Here is a 27,844-nt window from a genome sequence, read left to right as displayed (position 1 = left end):
TCAACAAAATTCCCCATATTAACAGATGAAAACAGAAAAAGGATAAGATCATTTGAATACCCATCCCTGATAAACATTCTCAGCAAATCAGGAACAGAGGGGAACTTTCTCAACCTGATAAACAACAGCTAACATCATACTTAATGGCAAAAAAACTGAATGCTTTCCCCCTAAAATAAGGAATAAGACAAAGACGTTTGCTCTCACTTCTTCTATTCAACATCGTACTGGAGGTTCTAGCCTGTGTAATCAGGCAAGAAACAGAAATAAGAGGTATCCAGACTGAAGAAGTACAACTGTCTACTCACAGATGACATGATCACCTATACAAAATCCTATGGAGTCTATAAACAAGCTAGAACAAATCAGTGAATGTAACAAGGCTGCAGAATACAAACTATTTTTTTTTTAAATTTCTATATACTAGTGACAAACAACCATATATTCAACTTGTTTTTCTCTCTTCACCCTCCCCCCGCACCAGGTTCTTTCCCTCAGTCTTTTTCTCTAATATAATAATCACTGCCGGGACTTCATGTCACCCAGAACCTATTTAATTTTTCTGTTTGTCTTTCCAAATGTTTTGACCTCCCTTTCACTCCTCATCCTACTGAAATCTACTTTTTCTACATTCATCATTCTATGGAAACTCTCCTCATTTAAGTCCCCTGAGTGTCAAATGCTATCCATATTTTTCAGGGCTTTTCTTACTAGATTTCTTGGCTGCATGCAATATTTCTGATCACTCCCTCCTTCCTTAAAGCCTTCTTTCTTGGTTTCCTTGGCCTTCACTCGAATAATTTTCCTCATATTACCTGTCTCCCTCATGTTTTCCTCTCATGCTATTCTACTTCTACTGCTGAATCTGTTCTCAGTCGGCTGCTCTCTTTGCACTATATAACCTCCCTCTAGGGCTGTTTTTATCACATCTATTCTTATGGCTACAACTACCATCAACTTTACATTCTATATGAGATCTCACCACAGAGTTTAAGATTTTTATATTCAAATGCCCGATGGAAATCCCTACCTAAATGTCCAAGAACGGCTAAAACTCAACTCTTCACCATCTCTTATTAAAGGAGCTCCTCCTCTAGAATTTTCTCTTTGTTGTAAACACCACCACCCACCCAGTAACACAATCTAGAAATCTAGGAGCCACACTTAGATTCATTCTCTCTTCTTCCTCACTATCTGTATCTAATCAGTAAGTTTTAGTGATGCTACTCTTTATTTCTTCATTTGTCCTCTTCTCTCATTTCTGTAACAACTGTTCGGGTGCAGAATCCATCATCTCTCACTTGGATCACCTAATAACTTTCAAATTCACCTCCCAGTTTCTACACTTACTGCTGTCACAAATCTGATCTTTCACAAATTTTGTCCATATTACTCTATTGTCTACAATTTTTCAAGAGTTCCATGAGCTCTTATAAGTTTCATAAGTTCATATGGGACGTACGAGCCTCCAAGATCTGGCTCCAGCCTATCTCACCAGTATCTAACCAATCTTTGAGCTTCATATGCTCAGCAACATCAAACCGCTTTTAATTATTCTCCCTCCCTCCTCACCATGTTTCTTCTTCCATACTTTTGCCTATATTGTTCTTTCCTTCTGGAAAAAAAAAACTCACTTTTTCTAGGCAAACTACTTTCTATTCATCCTTTAAGAAGACAAATGTTACCTTTTTTCATTTAGTTGTTTCAAAGAGTTAGTTAGCGCCTATTAGTGCCAGGCTCTGGAGGTGATGAAGTGAGTAAGACAAACATGTTCCTGCTCTCATGGAGCTTAGAGTCTATTTGAAATAACAGGTAACAAGCAATAAAGAAAAAAATAATTAGAAATAGTGGCAAGTGCTATTAAGAAAAAAAGAATAGGGTGCCCTATTTTAAAATAAGTGATGCTTAAGCTGAAACTTAAGGATGAGAAAGAACAAGCTAGAAGAATGGGCATGCCAGGCAAAAAAGCACAGCAGATGTGGATCTCTGAACAGGAAGAGTATGTCATATTTGAGGAATTGAGAGAAGGCCAGTGAACATATGAACAACAGGAAGCGTACCACAAGATGAAATCTGACAGGCAGGCAGCATCAGAACATGGGAGGATCTTATGGGCCAAGTTAAAGGGCTTGGGTCTTATCCTAAATGCAATAGGAATCACTAAGTGTTTCATCAGGGGAATGACATGACCTAATTTATGTTTTAAAAGACTGCTCTGAGTTGGTATGGAGAGAATGGACTGCAGAGTAGAAGGCCAGCTAAGACTATCAAAATAGTAAAGGTAACAAATGGTTGCTGGTTTGAAGATGTCAATAGATATTAAAAATTAGAAAAGTCAAGAAATATTTCATATAATCAATAAGAAAGGGACCCAGTGTGTGGGTGCAGAAAGGAGAAAAGATTTTAAACGACTCTCAGATTTCTGGCTTAGGTAATTAGGTCCATGGTGGTTCCAACTGCTAAGGCTATGGGGAGGAACTGTACAGATATGACAGTCAATGCTTCAGTTTCAAATGTGTTAAATTTGCAAAGTTGTGAGACATCAAAGCAAAAATGCCAAAAAGGCAGGTGGATGTGTGAGTGCAGAGCTCAGAAAAAAGACCTGAGTTAAATGCACAAGATAGAGACAATTTTTTTAACTTTTATTTTCAATTTTTTTAACTTATTTTGAAATAAATTTGTGACTTCCAAAAACTTGCAAAATAGGGGCGCCTGGGTGGCACAACAGTTAAGTGTCTGCCTTCAGCTCAGGGCGTGAACCTGGCGTTATGAGATCGAGCCCCACATCAGGCTCCTCCGCTATGAGCCTGCTTCTTCCTCTCCCACTCCCCCTGCTTGTGTTCCCTCTCTCACTGGCTGTCTCTATCTCTGTTGAATAAATAAAATCTTAAAAAAAAAAACAAAAAAAAAAAACAAAAAAAAAACTTGCAAAATAATATATACAGTTCCTATATACCCATCACATAGTATTAACATTTTATTTAACCAGAGGAAAACTACAGAAACAGGAAAATAACATTGATACAATGTTAGTTAATGATAATATTAATTAATCTTATGGACTTGACTCAAATTTTGCCCATGTCCTTTTTCTGGTCTAGGATGCAATATAGGATCTCACATTGCATTTAGTTGTCATATCTTCTTAGTCTCTTTTATCCTACAACACTTCCTTAGTTTTTCTTCTTCAACCCATGATCTTGCCAGTACTATCCAGTTCTTTTGTAGAATATTCCCTAATTTGAATTTGAAGTTTCCTCTTGATTAGACTGAAATTATGCATATTGGTTTCCTTCTCAATGCATCATACTAGGAGGCTGGATGTCTCATTACCAGTGATATTAACTTGCGTCACACAGGTTAAGCTGGTATCTACCACACATCTCATGGGGAGAGTTTTTGAGAGTATGCAAATATGCTGTTTGTCTTCATACTTATGCCCACTTATTTAGCATCCATAGATGATTTATCCCTGCACTAATTATTACTGTAGTATGCCAATGTTGATTTCCTATTTCCATCATTTGTCCTACATTCATTAATTAGAATTCTACTAAGGAAAAAGTAATACTTTCTCCCCAACGTGTTTATGTATCAGCATTGGCTCGTGGATATTTTATTATATAGCATTGCCTCATGGACTTATTCTTTAATTTTCATTATTTATTTTGATGCTCAAATTGTCCCAGTTTGGTTACTTGGAGCTCTTTCAAGTTGGCTTCAATGTCCTTTCTACATGCCATTATTATTATGATTATGATTATTATTAGTACTTTCTTACTTTCTGATTCCACAGATGCTCTGAGCTCATCTTGTATTTTTTTTCCATGTTCAAGTCCTGAGTCAGCCAATGCTTAAAAAAAAAAATTCAGGTTCTTTTTATTGGAGAAGCTCTAATACTGTAGCCATTTGCCACATGCAGCTTTTTAATTTAAATTAATTAAAATTGGACAAAATTAAAAATTCAATTCTTTAGCTGTACTGGCCATAGTTTAAGTTTTCAATAGCCACATATGACTAGTGGCTACCATATTGGACAGTTAAGTTATAAAATATTTTCATCATCACAAAAAGATCTACTGTACAGTACTAACTGGAGAATGATATTTAAAAACCAAGGTATGGATGCTATGTTCACTGCTACTGGGCTGACATTGCTTCTAGGCCTTCTGTGTGAACAGAGCTAGTGTACACGCACACATTCCAACAACCCTGTATCTATTAGACGATTTTACTTTGAGAAGTCTGCCTTCAAAGGAGAACAGAGAAATGCGCACAGCAGCTGGGAGAGTGGGGTGGATATGAGGTCTGAGGAGGCTTGCCTTTTAGGATAGGAGATCCTAGAACATGACTTACACGTTGATGAGAAAAATCTAAGAGAGAAGGTGAAGCTGATGAAACAGAAGGAGGAATAATTGAAGGAGCAAAGTCCGTGAGTGGGGGAAATAGATGGAATCCAGAGCTCAGACAGAAGAATTCACCCCCAATAAGAGAAGGGGCACCTCCTCTACTATAACATAAGGACAAAAAGATGGATGTCGATACAGGTTTGCAGATTTAGAATCAGGAAAATGTGACCAATTTATAGTCTGTAGCAATGGAGGCTCTCACAGGTGTTACTAGAGAAGCACAGTAAAACTCCACGGAAGTTTTAAGTACCCATGCAAGGTCTGTGATCAAGAATTTAAAGTAAAATCAGTCTGTGATTTTGTCCAGCAATAATCAGGTACAGACTGAAAGCAGAGGAAAAAAATGAGTTCCTTCATAGTAGGATTGTTCCAGATAAATGAGATGGATGACGAAAAAAGCAAGGAAGTTAGGGAACTTGCAAGAAAAAATGATTACAGTGATAGATCAGGGAAAACGACCCAGAGGGAAGTGAAAAATAAAAGCAGGTAAGAATGTGGTAAAGATCGATGGACAGAAGTCTTAGTGAAACTTAAGAAATGCTGCGGTGGGGAGCTTCCAGGTCTGGAGGATAGTAGTAAATGCTAGGGTATGAACCTTTCCACACATTATCCCCCAGCTGTGAGTTCAGCAAGTGGCACAAAGAAAACAACACATAAAACTGAGCCTGCAGCATTACTACAGAAGAGAGAATACCATGGAATTAAAATACTTCTAAAAGTTGAGAAATCAATGATAAATTCCACAAAATTGCTACTGGAGCTCTGCTACTGCAGGCCAATGAGTATGGACCATGGAGGTTTAAGTGAAAAAGAGAAAGAAGGAAAGAATACAAACCACCATATGCCCATATAAAGATCTACTTGTGAACATTTGTAGCAGCTTTCTTTATAATAGCCTCAAACTGGAAACAATTCAAACATCCGTCAACTGGTGAATAAACAAACGGAATACTACTTGTGAAGGAAAAAAAACTGGTTTCCAGTTCCAAGTCAAGATGGAGTAGTTGCATGCCTCCCTAGACCTCCCACCAAGTATAACTAAAAATCTTGGGCATTAAATATATAACGAACATAAGAAAACTCTGAAAAGTGAAGAGAAGCAAACCAATTAGAGATCTTGGAACCCAAGGGAAGACATGGGAGTGAATTCCCTGGGCTTTTCTCTAGCAATCAGACTGATTGCTACATGCACACCTGTGGGCATGGACAAAAAATGCCCTAAGAAAAAGCCAGCTCTCTCTAGCCAAAGGACAAGGAACTGGGCAGCTTAGCAAGACAGAAAACATTTTTAGATGATAAAAAAACCACTTACTCTAATCAAACAACATGAAAAACACTGTGGCTCCACCCAAACCTCCATCAACAAAGACCAAAGGCTGAGGAGAGAGCCTCGACTTCCACCTTTGGCAAGCTGTAAGAAGCCCCTTCCCCCAGTGGTGTTAGTAGAGACCACCAGAGGAACCTCGATTTTCATCCCCCCTGGTAACAATGAGGCACTCCTTCCCCTTCATGCCAGGGTGATGTCAGAGGAGGCTGAGCAGGAAGGCAATACCTTCACCACCTATAGTAACTACTAAATCCTCTCAACCATCATGTCAGTAGAGGCCACAATGGAGCAGTAACGAGGCACTCCTCCCCACCCCAGCCAGAGTGGCCACATGAGAGGACTACGAGGCGCCTACACTACCACTCCCATTCAGCAATAATAAGGAACTCTTCTCACTCTTCCCCCCAGAGGTATCAGCAGAGGTTGAGTCAGGAACCTGGATTTCTATGTGTACCTGACAGTAATGAACAGGCACTCTTCTCTATTCACCAGCAGAGTGTCAAAGAGTCTGGCTAAAACAGAATACTTATATAAGATCCAGAGTCTCATAACATAATACCCAAAACGTCCAGAGTAAAACTGAAAACCATTCATCATACCAAAACACCAATCTTCAACTTTAAATGAAAAACAAACAAACAAAACAAAACAAAAAAACACCACCAAAACAAAACAAAAAACCCAAAACCAAAAAAAAAAAAGAAAAAAAGAAAGAAAGAAAGAAAGAAAAAAAAGAAAAGGAATCAGCAGATGACAACACTGAGATAACATGGATGTTGGAATTATCTGGCAAAGATGTAAAAGCAGCCAACATAAAAATGATTCAATGAGCATTTACAAACACAACTGAAATAAATGAAAGGAAAAGTTTCAGCAAAAAAATAGAAAGTCATCAAAGATATAAAAGATATGAAGAAGAACCAAATGGAAATTTTGACACTTAAAACCAAAATAAGAAACTTGATACATGGGCTCAACAGCAGAATGGAGGGGACAGAGGAAATAATCAGTGAGCTTAAAAGATAGAACAACAGAAATTACCCAACATGAACAGAGAAAACAGACTGGGGGGGGGGGGGGAGAGCAGAGCCTCAGGGAACTACAGGACTATAATAGAACATCTAACATTAATGTCATTTAAATCTCAAGAGGAGAGGAGAAAGATGGCAGGGCTGATAAAAGTATTAGAAGAAATAACGGCTGAAAATTTCCCAAATTTGGCAAAAGACATAAACATACAGATTCAAGAAGCTGATTGAACACCAAACAGGATAAACCCAAAGAAATCTATGCCAAAATACTTCATAGTCAAACTGAAACACATAGAAGACCAAAGACAAAACCTCTTGAAAGCAGCCAGGGAGAAAAAGCACATTACCTGCCCAGGAAAACGATTACAATGAACTAAAAAACCATAAAGACCAGAAGGAAGTGACATATTTTTCATGTGCTGAAAAAAAAAGAGCTGTCAATGAAGAATTCTATATCCAGTTAAAATATCCTTCAGGAATAAAGAAAAGAAATCAAGACATTCTCAGATAAAGGAAAACTAAAAGAATGTGTCACTTATAAACCTACCCTAAAAGAACGGTAAAAGGAAATTCTCTAAACATAAAACAGTGATAAAAGAAGGAATCTTAAAAAATCAATAGAAAGAGAAAAAAAGCAAAGAGCAAAAATATGGGTAAATACAATGAACTTAGTCTTCCCTTCTTTTCTAATTTTTCTAAATCGTGTTAGATGGCTGAAGCAAAAATTGTTAACACTGATGTGGTTCTCAACGTACCCAGTGAAAATATTTAAGACAACTATATTACAAATGGTGGAGGGTAAAGGGACTTAAAAGAAGGTAAGGTTTCTACACTTTATTCTAACCAGTAAAATGGCAATATCAGTAGACTACGGTAAGTTATACATGTACAATGTAATACCTAAAACACCACCAAAAACCGTACCTAGAAAAACTATACAAAGAGATATACTATAGATAGAAAAACAGTACAGATAAATCAAAATGGAATTCTAAAACTATGTTCAAGGAACCCAGAGGAAAAAGAAAACAGGTAAAAAGTAAAATAGAGAACAGAAAACAACCCCAAAAATGGCAGATTTAAGCTTAATACATCAGTAATTACATTAAAAGTAAATGCTATAAATTCACTAAATAAAAGACAGACTGGCAAAGTGGATTTTAAAAAGTGACACCTAACTATATTCTGTCTATAAGAAATTACACACAACTGGATGGATCTGATTGAAAAAAGCCTATCTCAAAAGGTCACATATGATAAGACTCTATTTACATAATGTTCTTGAAATGACAAAATTATAGCTCTGGAAGCAGCTCAGAGGTTGCCAAAGGTTACAGATAGTAGTGGGGGAAGGAGTGGGTGTGACTATAATAGTATGGTAGCATAAGGGAGATCTTTATGGTGATAGAACAGTTCTGTATCTTGATTGCGGTGGTTACCACAAATCTACATATATGATAAAAGATATATAATATGCTAGACAGTGCACAATGTCAATTTCCTAGTTTTTATATTGTATTATAGTGCACAATGTCAATTTCCTGGTTTTTATATTGTATTATAGTTATATAAGATGTAAACACTGAAGGATACTGAGTGAAAGGTACATAGGACCTCTCCATACTTTGCAATTTCTTATAAATCTATGATTACCTCAAAAGAAAAAAGTTAAAAAAAAAAAAAAAACCAAAACTGTCAGAATTCAAATCCAGACTACTACTTCTTGAAGGAATTTGGGCTTATTTAACCAATCTGTGCATTGTTTTGTCATACAACAGTATCTATACCAAGTTATGACAAGAAGTAAATTAACACCTAAAAAAAGATGACTACTGATATGTGCAGCAATGTGGATGAATCTCAGAAGCATTATGCTAAATGAAAGAAGCCACTCACAAAAGCCTCCATATTACATGAATCGTTCACACGACATTTTGGAAAAGGCAAAAATACAGGGACCAAAATCAGCTCATGGTTTCTTGGTGCTGAGTGTAGGGAGAGAGGACTAAAACATATCACTGAGTAAGGCCTCTTTGTAGAGTTTTGACTTCTGAAGTCATGCTAATATTCTCATATTAAAAAAATAAAAGTAAACAACAAGGATGGGGGGGAACCATTAAAGTGTCTGCAAACAAACCAAAACAAACCAACTATTTCAAATGTTGTAACATAACCAAAGTGAGCAAGGGAGGGAATGGTGGAAGGCACTAATCCAAACACTTAAACTATATGTTCTGTCTGGAGGAAAAATACTACAAACAAATCTTGAGCTGTTTCTAGTAGGTATATCCAAGTTGAGAAACATTAAAAAAAAGTAACTGGCCTGTATTCTTCAAAAATCTCAATAACACGAAGGATAAAGAAAAGCTAAAAATTATTACTGGTTAAGGAGATTAAAGAGACGTATAAACTAAATGTAATACATGATCTTGGACTGGATCCTTTCTTGCAAAGAAAAAAATATCTTAAAGGATATTACTGGACTGGGCTTGGAAATCTGTATTTCCAGAGCAGTTAGAAGATTAGAGTTTGAGCCACAAAAAATGACTCGAGGGCAAAAGAGGAATTTTAAAGTAGGTAAGAATCGATACTGCTACATCCCAAGGTAGCCATTTAGTTTTAGTCCCAGGGTTCCTAATGCTCAGCTCTGTGGTATCAGAGTCTCTAGAAGCCCTCTACCAGGAAGCCTTTCCAACTCCATCCTGCCAGGGAGTTAGATATGCTTAGCCGGGATCATGTAACAGCCTACTGCGTATCTCTACCATCTAACCCACATTTACTACATAAGGTTGAATGAATTAATGACCTATCATAACCTGAGTACAGTAGGTATGAGAGGACAAATTGGAAATCAATTTAATAAAGGAATGACACAGCAGGGTTTCATTTCTCAAAAAAAGTTTCTGAAGTATATAAAATAAGGTGTTGTCTTAAGATTCAAAGAATACATGATGGAGACTTCCATAAAAGAAATATGCTTACTGTACAACAAGCTGCTGGCACACAGTTCCATTCTCTGTTATCAGTTCATTCAGTTTTAATTCAAGGTGAACTTTACCCTATAATGAGAAAAAAAAAAAATGGTCTACTTTACTGACGAAATATTAACGGTAAGTACTTTTTCAGATGGTACCAATAATATTTAATTGTTCACTAACTAAATTTTAGTGATCCCTACCACATGGCTTTGCCCACATTAAGTACTTATTAAATGACTAATAACCAACAATGTAGATCTAGAAGTCAAATGCTTGTATCAGACTTGGTGCTCCAAACTAAGAATTTAATTCCCAGTTCAAAAAGTATTTATGAATCTCAATTACCATGGATAAAAAAAAAAAGACAGCATTTATGTTTTAGGAAACTTTGAAATGAAAGCAGATTATAAAATATAGATTTGTTTTCCAGAAAAGATAAATCATCAATAAGAACAGAGGCAGTATCATTAAAGGTCAAGAGAAATCATACAATTCTAAAACAATAAAACTAAATTAAAGCTAGTAAGATGCAATTTGTCAACATTTTTCTGAAAATTAAAGATTTATGGAATATCTACTATATTTTAGTAGGCACTGTAGGACTAGGTAGGAATCAACAGATGTATAAGACACAATCACTGCTTATAAGAAGCTCACAGTCTAGCAGGGAGACAATAAAGATAGATAACAATATACGACCAAGAGCACTGATGAAAAAATGGGATACTGAACATAAGTAAGTACTTTCTTCAATAACTATCAATAAAAGGATTTTAAAAAAATTCAGTAGTATAGGGGCGCCTGGGTGGCTCAGTTGTTAAGCATCTGCCTTCGGCTCAGGGCGTGATCCTGGCGTTCTGGGATCGAGCCCCACATGAGACTCCTACACTGGGAGGCTGCTTCTTCCTCTCCCACTCCCCCTGCTTGTGTTCCCTCTCTCACTGGGTGTCTCTCTGTCAAATAAATAAATAAAATCTTAAAAAAAAAAATTCAGCAGTATAAATTTAAAGCAAACTATAAACGTCTCATGAAACAAAGGTTTAGGAATAATATAATCTAGAGCTTGATAGTTACACCCTGCGAGTGGTGATGAGCAATTCTAAACTGGTTATGAGCAATTCTAAAGTGGTTAAGATCAGTCCTGGATTACCTCCACCCAGTTGACAACACAAATTCCCACAGTGGAGATTTCAGGGGTGTGATGTCTAGGGGCTGAGACATAAGTAATTTCATCAGAAGTAGGAAAGTTCATTATCAAGTCACTGTTCCTCTTTGGAATAACCCCTATCAGACATTCTTTCACAGGAATCTAACCTGAATCAGCCTCACTATTTTGGGGGAGGGGAGTTTGCTCTATAAGAGTGAATTTGATGTCCACTCACTACAAAGCTCGGGGTTAGATGGATACTAAGTTATTGACTGATGGATCTCAATGCAAAAGTCTGCATGAGAAAGCTAAACTCTAAAGAAACAAAGGCAACAGTAGTAGCAAAATTGGCTATTAGGTGGAACTGGAACTAAATTAAGCAAATTTTCCACTAAAAATCCAGGCACAAGTATTTATAAAATAGGTCTTTCATTAATCCTGTTTTAATACTCACTACCCCTACTATTTCAGAGTGACCCGGAAGAGGTCCATGATATGTAGTAATTTTTAATATTACACAACTGTATTTTTTAATCACCTTTGCTGTCAGGCCAGCATATGCGTGTCACTTGCCTAGTGAGTGAGCCTAGCCAACTGCATCAACATTTACATCTCAAAGCAGTTTTACTATTTTAACATGTATGCATTTTATGGTAGAAATTGTATGCTAACAGGGCACTCCCAACTGTCTCTTAGGAAATGTCTAGGATCTACTCTATCTCTAAAACAACAGAAACTGTTAAAATAGAGTAGAAGTATAATAATTGCATTCACAACTAAAAATCACAGCACTGTGGGGCGCCTGGGTGGCACAGCGGTTAAGCGTCTGCCTTCGGCTCAGGGCGTGATCCCAGCGTTATGGGATCGAGCCCCACATCAGGCTCCTCTGCTATGAGCCTGCTTCTTCCTCTCCCACTCCCCCTGCTTGTGTTCCCTCTCTCGCTGGCTGTCTCTATCTCTGTTGAATAAATAAATAAAATCTTTAAAAAAATAAAAAATAAAAAATAAACAGGTAGGGCAGAGGCCATATTAAAAACAACAACCATAAAACAATCAATAACTTATGGCATGATCCAGAAATTCAAGATAAGCTTGTTGGTAAAGACTTATTAACTAAGTAATTACATCAGAAGACATGACTGACAGCACATCTAGATTTACTGCTTGTACAAGTTGTGTGAGACAGACAGCCTTAATTAATCAGAGTACCAACTTCTCCATGTTAGAGATATGGTTTAATCAGTCTTATGTGAAGGCATGCTCTTTATCACAGCAGCTAAGAACTAAAGAAAGGAAAAATATTTCAAGTTTGTTGTGAGTCGTAGCTAACAACGTGGCTGCAAATCACTGAAGCCAAAAGAGAATGTATACATAGAGGCACCAACACAAAACAAATTAACTTCATTTGTGTGGCAAAGAATAGTAGAAAGAGCACCAAGTGAAGTAGGATGAAAACCACAACGAGAAACTAAGGCACGGAATGCTTCAAAAAGGAGTAGTCAGGATTTGAAAAGCTCCTGAAAGACCATGTAAGAGGAGGACTGAAAAATGTCCACCAGACTTATTAACACAATGTCATGGGTAACATTAGTGAGAGCCCTTTGTGTTCTCCCTCTGGCCCATTGTGGGGTATGAAGGCAGACCAGAGTGGGTTCAGAAGAGAATGTTTCAAGCCACAGGGAGTAACTATAAATCAAAAGTAAAAAAAGAACAGAAAAAAAAAAGTGCAGAAAAACTCACTCACGAAATATTAATAATATACTGAATGTTTGAAAAAAAACTGAAAATAACATTATTAACAGCAATAACAAAGCATCTGGGAAACAATACAAGAGGTTTGCTGTTCTTTACAATTTTCAACTGTTTTGGTATAAAATCCATCTTACTACTATTGGGATCTTTTCAATTCAAGGCTAAATTACGTTTCTGCATGTTACTTGCCTACAACTTCAGAACTAAAGGGAATCCTATACACTGAAGTTCTCATTTCAAAGACGAAGAGCCTCAGTCAACAACAGGTTAGCAACTGTTTGGGGTACAAATGGCAATTAGTAGTAGGGCTAGGAAATTAAACATCTTCCCCTCTGAAGCAGAAATGCCAATCATTTCCTCTACCTAAACCCCTTTCTTAGGGGTCATGTCTACCCAAAGCCCCAAAAAGGACTGCTCTACAGTGACTTTATGACCCCCTCCCACAACCATACCAATTAGAATGCCGTAGACTTCTGATTCTTGTTGGGCCAAATTCTCTAAATTGTGGCAGAGAACTAAATCAGATCTCAAAAAGTGAGCACTTACATGGTCATGTAAACTCAAAGGCTGATGTGGGCATTTTTTAGCTGTCAACAAGAGATTAGAGAGAAGCAGAAGCGAGAAACATGTAATCTCATCAGATGTACAAAAAGAATACAAGGGAATCTCATCATTAGTATTTTTTTTCCTTTCATTTTGCAAAGTAAATAGTATTAAAATGAGAGGGCAAGACAGAGAGAAGATATTAACTATTCATTTTACAAAATGAGAGGGAAAGGAAAAAACACTATTTAAACACTGAGCATTATTTCTCAATGAGCACAAGGAGCATATGAGTAGGAACAAATGAATCTGCATCTCAGCTCCCAAGTGCCCCTGTAGTATCTATGACTGCACTGAATGGAAGTCCACAGTCTAAAAATACAATATATATTTTTTATTTGCCATGGTCCCAAATACAAGTCAACTATTTTACGTAGTGATCAACCAGAAACAAACAAACCCCCAATATTTTCGTATACTTTATGAGAAATTAAAATCTTTGCAAAAACAATTTTAACTCTGTGAAATGTATCTAGTTTATTATTGTAAGAACCCAACCTCCACTTCAGAGGCAGTAAATGCCTGACAACTTCCAGCTCTCATTGGCCATACTGAAGTTCCTGTAATTAGACTCCAAGAAGTTCCCCAGGAACTTTCAAATGCCCCTCCCTCTTTCTTTGAGCTAATTTGAGTAGGCTTCTGTTCCTTATGCTCACATGTTCCCTCCTAATAATCTGTTGAAGGCTTTTCATGACCAAAAGTACAAAGAGTGAAAAGCAGTAAAGCACCGTGATTAGGAATTTTAGAATCAGACTAAATCTCTATTGGAACCATGGTTCCATCACCTTTAGTTCTGATTTTGGAGCTGTCATTTAACCTCTTTGAATCCATTTTCTATATTTGTAAAATGGGGGTAATGCTACCTACACCTCATAATGCTTTTCTGAAGATTAAATGAGAAAATAAATATTAAGTACATAATACTGTGCTTGGTATGTACCGTTTAATCACTAACAGTAATTATTAGGTGGAATTCCTACTGAACTCAATCCTTTTCATAGCTTTCTCCTATGGCTCCATCAATTGCTCTTATTTCCATGATATTTTTGTAAAATTTTATAAACTTTATGCAAGAACAAATTTATTAACAAAGTAGGATTTTTATGAATCATAGGCTTCTTCTTCTACCTTTTCTAGGCTGACAAAGTTAATTTAGTATTCCCAGATCAGGTTTGGGGCCAAACAATACTTCCAATAGTACCATATTAATCTGAAAGGTGTTCTGTATGCCTCCCACCCACTAAAGTACTGTTCCTTCTAAAATGTATTTTATTTTATCTTTTTTTAAAGATTTTATTTATTTATGTGACAGAGAGACAGCCAGAGAGAGAGGGAACACAGCAGGGAAGTGGGAGAGGAAGAAGCAGGCTCCCAGCGGAGGAGCCCGATGTGGGACTCGATCCCGGAAAGCCGGGATCACGCCCTGAGCCGAAGGCAGACGCTTAACGACTGCGCTACCCAGGCGCCCCTCTAAAATGTATTTTAAAGAATTAGATCTTACTAATTAAGCATCATTTAAGCAGAAGACCTATAAAGGTTAATAACTCATGGTCATGAAAATCACTCATAACAAATAAAAAACGCTGACATTATCTCTAACAATTAAATGTTATTTCCAGAATTTTTATGATTCAGAGATGAGTTTTACATACACCACTAAATAAAAGCTTGTTCTCCAGTACTAATCTCCAATACCATCTCCAAGAATTACACAGAGTATTTTAGAGAGATTTCTACTTGTTTAGAATTGGGGGCCTTAAATACTTTAGTAAATTTATATCTATATTTATATTTTTATTGGAACTTCAAAAAACTACATCTTAAAATGATCCTCAAATTTCATTTTACACCAAATTCTCAAAGCCTTTTCTTATCTTGCTTTTTGTTAAAACAATTAAAAAGGAAAACTGATACTTTAAAACTTTCCTATCTGCCTTTTGGTAAAGTTACATTATGAAAATGGAAAGGTCCACCTGAGTGACCGCTGGTAGACAGGTATTTTACATTTGTGTAGCAAGTGACAGCTTTCACAACAGTGTTAAAGACATTTCACTTAATTCTCGCAATCGTATGAGTCAACACGGCAACTTTTATCCCCATTTTGTAGAAATAAAATTCAAGGTCAGTGAAGTAACCACATATGAAAATTAGGACCTAAATTTTCTGACTTCTTGTGTAAAATCTTTTCCATTTCGTCACACTGCCTCTCACCTGGGTAGTACATGATAGTGGCTAAGTGGGATCTGAATGAGGGTTAATGCCAAATGGAAAGAAAAGAGCATTAAAATGAGGTCGAGTGAATAAGACAGGAAAAGTTTCAATTATATTTTGTACTTACAAAGGGGTTTTATATACAAGTACTTAAGTTTTTGAGAATTTAATCAAAGAGAATGCTTGAGAGGTTATGAGGAAACAGAGACACAGACACTTTATTTGCAAATATCTGTGGGTGTATATGCAGCACTTTTTTCTTGTCTTAAACGTCTGTTTGAGTCACAGTGGTAAATTATAACTTCTTTGAGAGAGGAAGAATTCTGCTTGCAGTATGTCCTCGGGTTTCACAATTGTTTCACAATCCTTACCATATTTTATAAATAAACAGAGTTATAAAAAAAGGATTCCCTTTAGATAGAAATAACAATTTCTAAGAGCAACTCAGACTTTTCAAAAACAAAGAGAAAGTTAAGCTACTTGGCTAAACATACATCTTTACTCACATATTGATCTGTAAGACCCCTTATTTTGGCAAGAGGAAACAAGAGCTTTAAAAGAGTTATGATACCCTTTCAAATAAAAAGAAATGTGAACAACAGGAAGGGTGGGTGTGGGAATGAAAGGCTCTGCAAGGTGGGCTCAGGCATGGTTTGAATGAATAACATTTTCCCAAGACTAGTTTATTAAACAGAGCATCCTGGTCAGAAGAGATGAAATCACAGACTTCTAGGATTCTCCTCAAAGTCAGAATTAATAAAACATACCTTTTCTCTTAAAAAATTTTCCCCATCTTAAAAAAAAATTAATTATTTGCCGCCGTGATGCAAACAAAAGAACTAAAGCAGTAAATATCCCCCTAATATAACCTCCCCAAACTCAGACACACACCCAGCACGCATTATTCTTGAAATCATGTGGCAAGGCATTTCTTTCCACCCACATATTAACTAAAGGGCTATAATATTTGGTCCCAGAATTTAAAGTAATGTATGATAAGCGCTGTCTATAGAAACTAGTATAGTTTGTTTTCCACTTGCTTTCTGTACGCTGACAGTCTTTTACACCACCTAAAGCCTTAATATTTACCTGAACCTCCGAATTGGAATCGACAGGCTGTAGTGAAAACCAGGTTTCTTTGCCACTGTGGTTACACAAGTCTTCTTTTTTGATGGCTACTTTCCCTAAGAAATAAAACAATATAAGGGAAACATAGTTTGTATCATCATTAGCACTATAATGTGTAATACTTTACGGAAAATATTTTAAAATAATTTGTTCCTATTGATACTAAAAAATCAATTTTTATAAAGTATTTTTCTTTTTTTTTTCTCATTAAACTTTTGTTTTAATGGGTCTCAAAATTCTGAGACAAATTTTTGGTCAAGGTGTTTTCTATATTCTAAAGAAGAAAAAGTGCCTCATTTTCCCCTGCCCCTTGGCAGACCATTTTCTGGGTCATTTTGAATTAGGGGATTAGACAAAAACTCAGTTGTATTTACATGCAACTGCATTTTTTAGTACTTACTCAGATTCACGTTTTTACCCAGAGTACATTCCATGTAAAAAGCAATCAGTGATAGTGCAAACTAATCTTCCCAGTCAGTTAACACTATGAATAAACCATATGTTCTATCTAGGCAGACATCTCTTCATTTAATAAGAGTTTGTAAGTTCCAGTTAAAAGAAAAACAGTTTCATACACATCACTAACAACAGTGAAAACTGACTTGAAAATTATGGGAGATTAAAAGAATAATTTTAAAATCTGCTTTTATCGAAACATTATAAATACCACTTATGCTGCTTCAATGCATACACACACACACACACACACACATATCAGGGTAGTTCCCTAAAGAGTTTCTACCTCTCAGAGAAAGATACAGTACAATGAACAAAGTTGTATGAGAGGAAGAAACAAAACATGTTCTTATTATAATGAAGTATTTGCCATGTTGGTACAAAGCATTTCCTTCCTCAATTCAAGTTTTAAGAAGCAGACACAGTTTTGCATATGACCGACAATTTATTCCAAGACTACACAAAGGCTTCAACAAAGTTACATATTAATGTCAAAGTTTGCTTTATCAAATAAGAATTTTTACTTGAAGTGCCCTAATTATACTTCATGCCCTTTCTCTTCTGATCTATCTTGGTCTTTTAGTTCCACATTTGAAAACTTTTAGGAAACAGTGAAAAATTTTCTGTGAAGATATACCAATTTTTTGTGTATCAAGTGGAAAGGAAAGACAGGACAAGAAAACAAACCCAGAAAAACCTTTAAAATTTTATTTGGAATTACATAGTGGTGACAGTTGCACAAATCTGTGAATATATACAATGTGTGTACTGTATTGTTAAAACAGTGAGTTTTACAGTATATGGATTATTCCTCAATAAAAAACTATTGTTAAAAAAATTTAACCATACTGAAATTTTGATAAGCTTATCTTCCTTTTCATGACCTAGAACTCAAACTACAAATGTTATCTATATATGTATATTTCAAGGAAAATATTAAGGCAACTGTATTAATATACAACCCAAAAGAGAAATACTGAAAATTCATCAGCTATAGCCAGTAACACATAAAGCTTAAAACATGTAAAATTTTAAAATTAATAAACTGGCCCTCACAATAAGCACAAATCCTTTCAACTTTCTTAAAAATATACTGGATGAAATCTAATGTAAAGGCCAAAATCTTCTTGTGGAATATATGGAATTTATAATTCATTCAAATTTTGTTAAGAAATGGTACCAGGAAAATAATATATTTCAGCATTTGGTTAAATTTAAGATACAAAATGATGGGAAAAAAGAAATTCTTCCAGTACCAAATATATAGACAAAAAGCCAAGTACAGGATTTAGGTATTAACTGTAACACCCAAATATTCTTTATATTGTTGAAGTAGTTTAGGTTAAGAGTCAAATCATACAAATTTCTTGATATGTTTTACCTGTAGATTTTATCAAATCCCTGGCAAATCAATACAATACCAGGAATGGCTTAGGATACAGAATTATGACAAAGTATTAAATACTGCATGTCACAAAGGATCGTGATTATCGTAATTCTTTCAAGTGGTTCCATTTACCATTGATTCCACTCCAGATATAAACATTAAGGCAATGTATAACAGTTTGCACACATGTACATACAGAAATAGATCTATATATCCTATAGCTAAAGTTCTTACATTTCAAAAACAACTCATTTCCCCCTTAAAGAATCTTGGTATCTACACATGGTTTGTGTTTTCTCCCCAGAAAAATGCACAGATACTATCTGGCATATAATTTTAAAAGAGTTTACTCACCATCCAGAAACTCACTGGTAGATTCCTGGTTAAGACGCCTATTCTACAATTCCCAGGCTTTTTAGATTTATACATAATTCATGAATATGTATGCAAATATACGTGTGTGTATATATGTTGATACTTACAAGTATCACAAAGCAAGCCCCCAACTTAAAAATAGGGTTTTTTAAAAAGTTTATTTGGAAGTTTTCTGGATTGATTCATTTACTCATTCAACAAATAGTCACAATGGCACTGTGCTTTAAATGTTGATGTGATTTCCAGGCTCCCCTAACCAAACTACATTTCACCAGTAATACTTCTAAAAACTAGAGTAGGAATCTACCTATTCCATTTGTGACCCACAACTCAGATCACTGGATATATATCTTCTCTGTCATAGGTGCCTTTCCCAAAAGAGAACCCTCTCTTAGTTCATAGGTACAAATTCCCAGAAGCCAAGTAACTTCTTCCTATTTCATATCTCATGCATCCATCGTACTCACTATCATGAAAGAGTTGAATGGTTCTTGTCTTCTCAGAGGGAAACCCTTCTCTGATTAGCTACATAAATTCTGTGCCTCTAATGGTCCCAAATATTGTCTTAGTTTAGTTTACTATGTTGAACAGTTAACTCATTACTTTAGTGGCCATGAAATCAACCTCCTCAAAAAAACCAAAAAACCCCCAAAACAACAGCAACAAAACCTCCCAAGAACAAACTACCCAACAATTGAAAGGTACTATTTCATTTCCCCACTGTCCTGACAAACTCACAGACAGAGCTTAGACCAAACATACATACATACACGTACACACACCAGATGCTGTATTAGTTCCTTAAAATAAGACAAGGAGAGGAACCACCATAAGAAATGAAGGAACTGTGGGCACAGAAACCATTTCTGTCGGTCTGTAAGTAAAAAAAAAAGTATTCTCAGCTTTCCAGCACCACTTCAAAGCAGCATTTTCTTGCCATCTGGAAAAACTGTGTTATATTTGGGCCCTGTTTTTAGACACAATATATTCTTGGAAATTTCATCCTGATACAGATCACCAATTGGCAAATCTTGACAGTCCTATTCCTATGTGGATACTAGTAGAAATGGCTGAAAGAGAAGATAAAAGCAGTGACAACTGTGACTGCCTATACAGGATGAAAAAGGCCCAGAAGACTGAACAAATTCTGTTAACAACAGCAGTTCAGTCAACAACAAAACTCTGAGCCTTAGTACATAGAGTTTAGGTAGATACCTTTTGTTCTCTGTGGTAGCAGTCCAGTATATCAATGGTCTCCAATAAATCATACTTCCTTGGTCTATGCTATTGTGTGGTCCCCTCTACCACAGACTCTGGGTTTGACCATGAGTCACTTGCTTTTGCCAAATGGAACATCAGCAAATGTGATGCAAGTAGAATTTTAATAAAACCTGTGCAGTAGGGCTTAGCCACTTAAAACCCCAATACCATGTGGAAAGGAAGACCCAGATAAGAGCCAGCACCAGCCATCAGAGGAATGAAGCCATTCAATCCAGTCAATCTCCCAGATAACTACACATCAGTGACTCCAGGTGAGACCAGCAGAACCACCACGCAGCTGAGCTCAGCCCAAACTGACAACCCTCAGGATCATGGCCAAATATATGGTTGATGTATTAAGCCACCGAGTACTGGAATGGTTTGTTAAGTAGCAATAGGTAACTGATAAGACCCTACGCAAACGGATATGGAAGTGTAGTCTTAGGCAACTGTTAAACAGTAGGTTTGACTTCAGAGCTAAATGTCAGCAGAAATTACAAATCGAAGAGTTGGGAAAGACCTTAGCAATCTTAAACCCAGCCTTATTTTATAGATAAACCAGGTCTAAGAAGGTAAAGTGATGTGTTTAAGGTCACACAGCTGGTAAATGACAGAGTCATGAATGGAATTCAGGTCTCTAATATCCCAGTGAAATTCTCTTATACTTTATGAACCGAGGGAAAAGAAAAAAAGTAGCCAAAGTCTACTAAGATAACCACAGTTTAGTTGTTTGAGAGAGCATGTCTCTCTCAAACTAAAAAAACTAGAAAAATACCATAAGAAGATAAAATATATGTTTTAACTTTCATATGATGATTCTCACTGGAAATGGAAATACGTTTTCACATAAAGTTTTTCTCTTCTCTTGTTCTTTCCTTTTAGGAGAAGACACTATACTTTAGGACAATATATAGTAAAAGCCTTTTAAAACCTTAATTTTGCAACTTCTATCTTTTTATTGCATAGTTCCTAGGTCTCAAGTTTTTCACTGATCCATAATCGAGTTTTTGCACTAACTACCTAGCATATGAAGATGCCTAATACAAAATATTATGCCTCATACTGATAACAGTTATTACTTCTAGGAAGGGGAGGGAGTCAGTAGTCAAAATTAATTAGGATTTTCTGCAATACCGCAATTTAAACTTTTCTTATGAAAAGAAAAAAAAATCATATATTACTTATATAATTAAAAATAAAAAACAAGCTCTTAAAACTATATTTGACCAGTACACTTTCTCAGAGCTTCATAAGTTTGAAAGATTGTTCTCTCAACTCTAGTTCAAATTTCATTTCCAGAAAATGCTATGGCACTGTTTTATCTACAACTTGGCAACTAAGAGTTACAAAATAATTGCCTGAACCTGATTTTCGATAGCTCAAATTTTTTTAAAAAAGCAACAACCCAACTCTATGAGTTAATGACAAAAAATGTTTACAAAAACAAAAATTCATAAATGAAAACCATCTTCAACTTTAAATTAAAGGGTATATACAAATTGAGTTTGAGTTTCCTATGTGTAAAAGGAAAAAAAAAACTGCTACTAAATGTAGAAATTTTCTCTTAATAAAAATAAACTTGTTTGCAAACAAAAGTTTTTCACACCAAATTATGGTTTTCTGATACCACTCCACAAAAACCTGATTTTTACTTAGGGGCCCCTGGGTGGCTGTCAGTTAAGCATCTGCCTTCAGCTCAAGTCAGCAGAGAATCTGCTTCTCCCTCTGTCTCTGCCCCCCCCCAAACCTCCCTGCTTGTGCTCTCTCTCTCAAAAAAATAAATACAATCTTAAAAAAAAAAAAGAATTGAGTCTTATAATTTTTCTGCTTAAAGTACAACCGACTTATACTTTAAAAACAAAAAGAAAAGCATAGGGGAACTTTTGGAAATCATAACAGTAAACCTCAATGGAAGGCCTTTTCAACAAACACTGTATGATGATTATAACAATATGTGTAAACAATGAAAATACAAAACATTTTCTTAAGAAGACATGATAATCAGAAAGACACACTCTCAAGGGTCGCTCATAATCACCAAGAGCTTTTATCCAATCCTTATCCTGCTCTACCTCGCTCTAGTTGTTGACATTAAAAGATCTCCTGGCCTTCTGAGATATGAATCTCTCCTCTCTTCCTACCTTCCTGATAAAACTTTATCAATCTTCACTGAAGCCTCATTTTCCTGGCATTTTCCTTATCTGCTCCCAGGGCAATTTCATTCATTCCTGCAGAGGCTTCAAGTACCACTTAATGCTAATGACTCTCAAATTCACCTCTCTGGCTCTTCTCTCTAAGCCTCAGATCTGTATTTCCGAAAGTCAACCAACATACCCACTAAGATGTTCCCCAGGTAATACAAGTTTAACTTGTTTGAAATCAAAGTCAACCTCTCCTCTTCCCATCCCCCACTCAAAACTTTTTGGTCCTGCTGTGTTCTTTATCTCAGTTAATGACAGCCATTGAAACAAGACTATTTTTAACTCTTTCCTTTCTCACACCCCTTTATCCACTTACAGTCCCTAAATCCTACCTGCAGCTCCTCCAGAGAAGTAGTTCCCTCATTTGCATTCCCGCTATTTCCCTTTGTAGCTCATTTGATAGTAGCCTCCCTGGCTCTAATCTCTCTAAACCATAGATTACATATGTAAAGTGTGTGTATATATACTTTAAAAGAATATATACAGTTATATGTAATTACGTATATATACATTTTACATATGTAATCTATAGACACTGAGTTTGGACTTTGGAAGTTACCACTGTATGCCATAGAAAGTTGTTAAACCACAAAAGTATTCATGTATATATAGTTACATATAATTTTTAAAAGGTTTCTCATTCTTAAAAGGCTCAGCTCTACTGTCTTAGGATAAAGTCCAAAATCCATAGCACAGCCTTTAGGGTCCATCACAAATTGGCCCCAATTTATTATTCCCTGCTTCGCTCTACCACCCTCTTCCTAAGTAATTTATATATTCCAGCAGATACACCACAAATATGATTTATTTTTTCTCCTCTAATTCTGCTAATCCCTATTACCTGGAAATTTCTTCCTTTTGCTAAGTAGTCTGTTAATCCTCCATCAAACAAGATTACCTGTTCTCTGTGCTCCCAAGTACTCTGTTCAGACCTCTAGCACAGATCCAATTGTAACAAATTAGAATTAGAGTATAAGTGTGCCTTTTTGATAGCCTGGGAATAACATGAGTCTTATTCATCTTAGTATTCCCGTCCTTTATATGCCACACAGAAGTGTTTGTAAATGGCTGTTTAATTCAATTGAGGATGGGGCCTCAGACGTGATTCATAATTGAGGGTTTTCTAGAAAGAGAAGAGTCTGCATATAAATAAAGAAGTCAGAAGAAAGACAACCAGGAAAATACAAAGTCATTAAATTGTATTTTCCTTGGCTGTCAACAAGTTGAATAAGCAATCAAAAGAGTGAAGTATGACAGAGAGGCAGGCAAGGATTCAACACTGCCAAAAATGCCTTTTGTGACAAGGAAAAAATATTAATGTATACAGCTGACAAAAGTTAACACATTTAACATATAAGTATGCATAAGAATAACGAAATCCATCCAAATGAAAAACGGGTATAACAATGAAAAACTAGTTCACAGAAGAAAAATGTAAAAGAACAATAAACATATGAAAAATTCCTCAAATTCACTGATAATCAGAAAAATACAAGTTAAAAAAATATTATTTTTCACCTATCAGATTGGGAAACAATTTTTTCAATGCTAATATCCAAGAATAACCAGGGTATGGTGAAATGATTATGTTCATGCTATGCTTGGGGGAATTTAAATTAGTAAAGTATTTCTGGGGGCCAAGGCGAAAAATAGAGAAGAAATTTAAAAAATATTCATACCCTTTAACTCAGTATTTTCACCCCTAGAAATTTATTCTAAGAAAAAGAGACATGCAAAAGTGTATGCAAGAAGGATGTTCATAGCAACACCAAAAATCTGAAAACACAATTGTTCACCAACAAAGAAGTAGCTAAAATAATACATTTCTTTACAAAGGATATTATTTAGCAAATATTTTTGAAAAATACTTCATGACAGGGGAAAAGGATCATTAGATGAAAAAAGGGAAAAAACTGAATAGTGCAATGTAATAATACAAATGCATAGAATAAAGAATGGGAAGAAATACACAAATTATTAACTGTAGTTATTCCTGTGAGGTCATGACCAGTCAGTAAGAACGTAATAGTTTTATAAAAAAAATACATACTGTTTTTAAAGGTTATTTGATTTCCTCTAAAATGATTCTGACAAACTTCAAAAAAGGTTTGTCAGAAAAATGTAGAAACAAGATTACAAAGATTTAAAAAGAAAGCAGTAAGCAGAAGAAAGATACAAACCATTTGTTAAGGAGGTCAGGAGCAAAAGTGGAAACAAATTAGGTGGTAGTTAAGAGGACAAAGTCAAATAAAGCTTAATCATTTAAGCTGTGGAAGACCAGAGGATATTTCAAGTCAGAAAAGAGAGACAGATGATGAAATTCAAAAGTGAGATACTAAAAAGTGAGAGGATAATATATGTAAATTATAGACCTCTACCTGTTATTAAAATATAGACACTGGAGCAAAGACCATGAATGTGACACATATGTGTCCATTTAGCTTTGTTCTACTACATGCCCACAGATCACACCCCAGGTTTAGACAATTACTTAAGAAACAGAGTTAATGGTTACCAACACAGCCAGAGAGAAAAACACATGTCTAGATTAAAGCAAATTATTACTTCTATTAGAAAAATTTGAAAAACAAATGTTCTTTGGGGGATCAAATACTGTGATCTCTGTATAAAAACATTCTTTGAACCATTCAGCAAATACTTACCAAACATTTACTAAATGTAAGGCACTCTGTGAGTGATAATCTCTACCTTCATAAATATCATATTCAACTAGAGAGTCTAGATATTAAACAACAAACTGATTAACAAGTGTAATGAATACTATGGAAAATGCCCCATCAGGCACTTTGGAAACATATGACACCATGATTGGGGGGAGATCAGTCAAGACACTTCCAAAGTGTTAACAAAGCTGAGCATACAAATTAAAAATAAGATTCACAAATGAACTTGAAGACTAGAGAAAAGGATTAGAAATGTTGATCATGTATTATTCTGTTGTTTTCAAAACTTTATACTTAGTCAAAGAATGAATATAAACACCAATGCTGTGATTAAAGATAATTACGAATAGTACATACCTATACGAAGATCTCTTTGTAAAACATTCTTATCATAAACATAGAAAGACAAATACTGGAAAGTTCTTGGAATCTCAAAGTAAAATTCTTCACTGAAAAATGGGCTAGAGAGAAAAGAGGAAAGCTCATTAAATTTAAATCTGATTATCCTCATATAGTATTTTCAATAAAATAAATTACAGACTAAAACACCATAAGGAAAAGTTTCAAAAGCTCCAAAATCATTCTCCATGCTAAGTTTCAACTAAATCCTGTACAAACTAAGCTGAGCTCTGAGAGGACCTCAATTGCCAGGTTAAGATCTGAACAGCTTTTCAGGAGTCCTAAGGACAGAAGACCCAGTTATTGCCTGGGGTCATGCTCACCTAAAGTGGACACAAATGAGAGTTCAGGACAGTGTCATTCACATCATCATCATCATCTCAGAAATATGTACAGGTATATCAATCACAATAATACATAACACAAATGGGTAATGTTATGTAAAACATTATTTAAAAATATTTTTAAGAAATTAAAACAGGTTTTTTTTTTAGAACGGGTTTTTTAAAAGACTAACTTTATTAAGGTATAAATTACATGTAATAAAATCTAATTTAAAGACTGGGGCACCTGGGTGGCTCAGTCAGTTGAGCATGTGACTCTTGGTTTTTGCTCAGGTCATGATCTCTGAGTCATGAGATCAGCTCTGCATCGGGCTCACGAGCTGGGTGTGGAACCTGCTCAAGATTCTCTCTCTCCCTCTCCCCCTTTGCCTCTCCCCTTGCTCGAGCATGCGTGTGCTCTCTCTCTAAAATAAATAAATCCTTAAAAAAATGAAGTACAGAGGTTAATGATTTGATAAATTTATAAACCTGTGTTGCTTCCATCCCAATCAAAATATAGTAACATTTCTATCTCCTCATAAAGTTCCCTTATACTCCTCTGTAGCTACCCCAACCATGCCTGCCACAGGCAACCAGCGATCTGATTTCTACTATATTGATCTGTCAAAGAATTTCACATAAATGGAATTAAGTAGTATGTACTCTTGTGCCTAGCTTCTTCACTCAGCTTAACAACTATGAGATTTTTCCATTTTGTTGTGTATATAAGTAGTTCATTTGTTTTAATTGCTGCATAATATTCCATTCATGAATATTCCACAATCTATTCTCCTAGTTGTCATGTGAGTTGTTTCCAGTTTGGGCTATGAAAAATAAAGCTGCTATAAACATTTTTATACAAAGCTTTTTCTGGACATATGTTTTCAATTCTTTTGGATAGTTAACTAAAAGAGTAGAATTGCTAAGTTAAAAGATAGATGAATTTTTAATTTATAAGAAACTGTCAAACTGTTTTCCAACATTTGTGCACCAAACAAATGTGTACCATTTACACTTTTATCAGCAATGCAGGAGAGCTCCAGTTATTCCATATCATTGTCAACTTTTGCTACTGAAAGTCTTTAAAACTAGCTATTCTACTGAATGTGATATGATAAATTTTTACACCTATGTAATCTCTACCCCAATCAAGATCCAGAACATTTCTCTCTCCCCAGACCGTTCCCTTGTGCAATCACCTTCTCCATATTGTCACAGGAACCAGTGATCTGATTTCGATCATGATACATTATGTTCAAGAATCTTTAGTAACAGAAATGATTTTAAACTGCATTTCCTTGATGACTGATGAAGATGAATATTTTTTCATGTGCTTGCTGGCCATTTGTACATATATTCTTTTGGGAAATACCTGTTTGGTTTTTTTCAATTTTTTTAAATGGCCTATCTTTCTTTTTTTTAAAAAAAAAGATTTTATTTATTTATTTGACAGAGAAAGACAGCCAGCGAGAAAGGGAACACAAGCAGGGGGAGTGGGAGAGGAAGAAGCAGGCTCCCAGCGGAAGAGCCTGACGAGGGGCTCGATCCCAGAACGCTGGGATCCCGCCCTGAGCCGAAGGCAGACGCTTATCGACTGCGCCACCCAGGCGCCCCTGGGCTATCTTTCTTCTTATTGGTTTTGTTTTTGTTTTTAAATAAATTCTAGATGCAAGTCCTTTGTCAGAATATTTTCTCCCAGCTGTGGCTTGCCATTTCATTTTCTTGACAGTGTCTGTTGAAGAGTAAAAGGCTCTAATTTTGATGAAATCCAGTTTATCAATTTTCCTCTTTTATGACTAGTGATTTCTGCATCCTAAGTAAGAAATCTTTGCCTATCCCCAAGCTGCTAAGATTTTTTCCTATGAAACAACTCATTTTTAGATGTTTAAGAATGTTATTTTGATATTTAGATTCTATGAAGACAGGAATCTCTAAAATGCTAGTAAATATCTTTTGTCAAGAGCACCTCTTTCCTGAGAATGTTTAAAGAACTAAACGATACTTCGAAAATGTCACCAAAAAATGCAATCTCTTCAGGATGTCATGACTTAAAAAGAAGCTGAAATGCAAAGAAAAATACTCTTAGAAAACTTATTTCTAATCTTGTCCAGAAAACAGCTGACTCAGCTTTTTAGTTGTTTATAATGCCTGGTCAACTTTTGTCAATGTATTT

At 35.6% G+C, this 27,844-nt stretch overlaps 1 protein-coding gene across 2 annotated transcripts in view; it reads right to left on the bottom strand.

Moving 5' to 3' along the window:
* Positions 1-27,844, bottom strand: part of RASA2 (RAS p21 protein activator 2) — a 117,845-nt gene that overhangs the window by 62,453 nt on the left and 27,548 nt on the right. For both annotated transcript variants that reach the window (XM_045791896.2, XM_045791897.2), the window contains exons 3-5: positions 25,307-25,410; positions 16,548-16,642; positions 9,750-9,826 (exon numbers count right to left, since the gene is read on the bottom strand). In XM_045791896.2, the coding sequence (XP_045647852.1) occupies positions 9,750-9,826; positions 16,548-16,642; positions 25,307-25,410 (276 nt within the window). The remainder of the gene's footprint in view (positions 1-9,749; positions 9,827-16,547; positions 16,643-25,306; positions 25,411-27,844) is intronic.

The sequence above is a fragment of the Ursus americanus genome, chromosome 20 (assembly GCF_024610735.1).
Source record: "Ursus americanus isolate L20-20 chromosome 20, mUrsAme1.1.p, whole genome shotgun sequence".
In the NCBI taxonomy this organism is placed as follows: domain Eukaryota; kingdom Metazoa; phylum Chordata; class Mammalia; order Carnivora; family Ursidae; genus Ursus; species Ursus americanus.
This window is presented reverse-complemented; position numbering and strand designations above follow the sequence as displayed.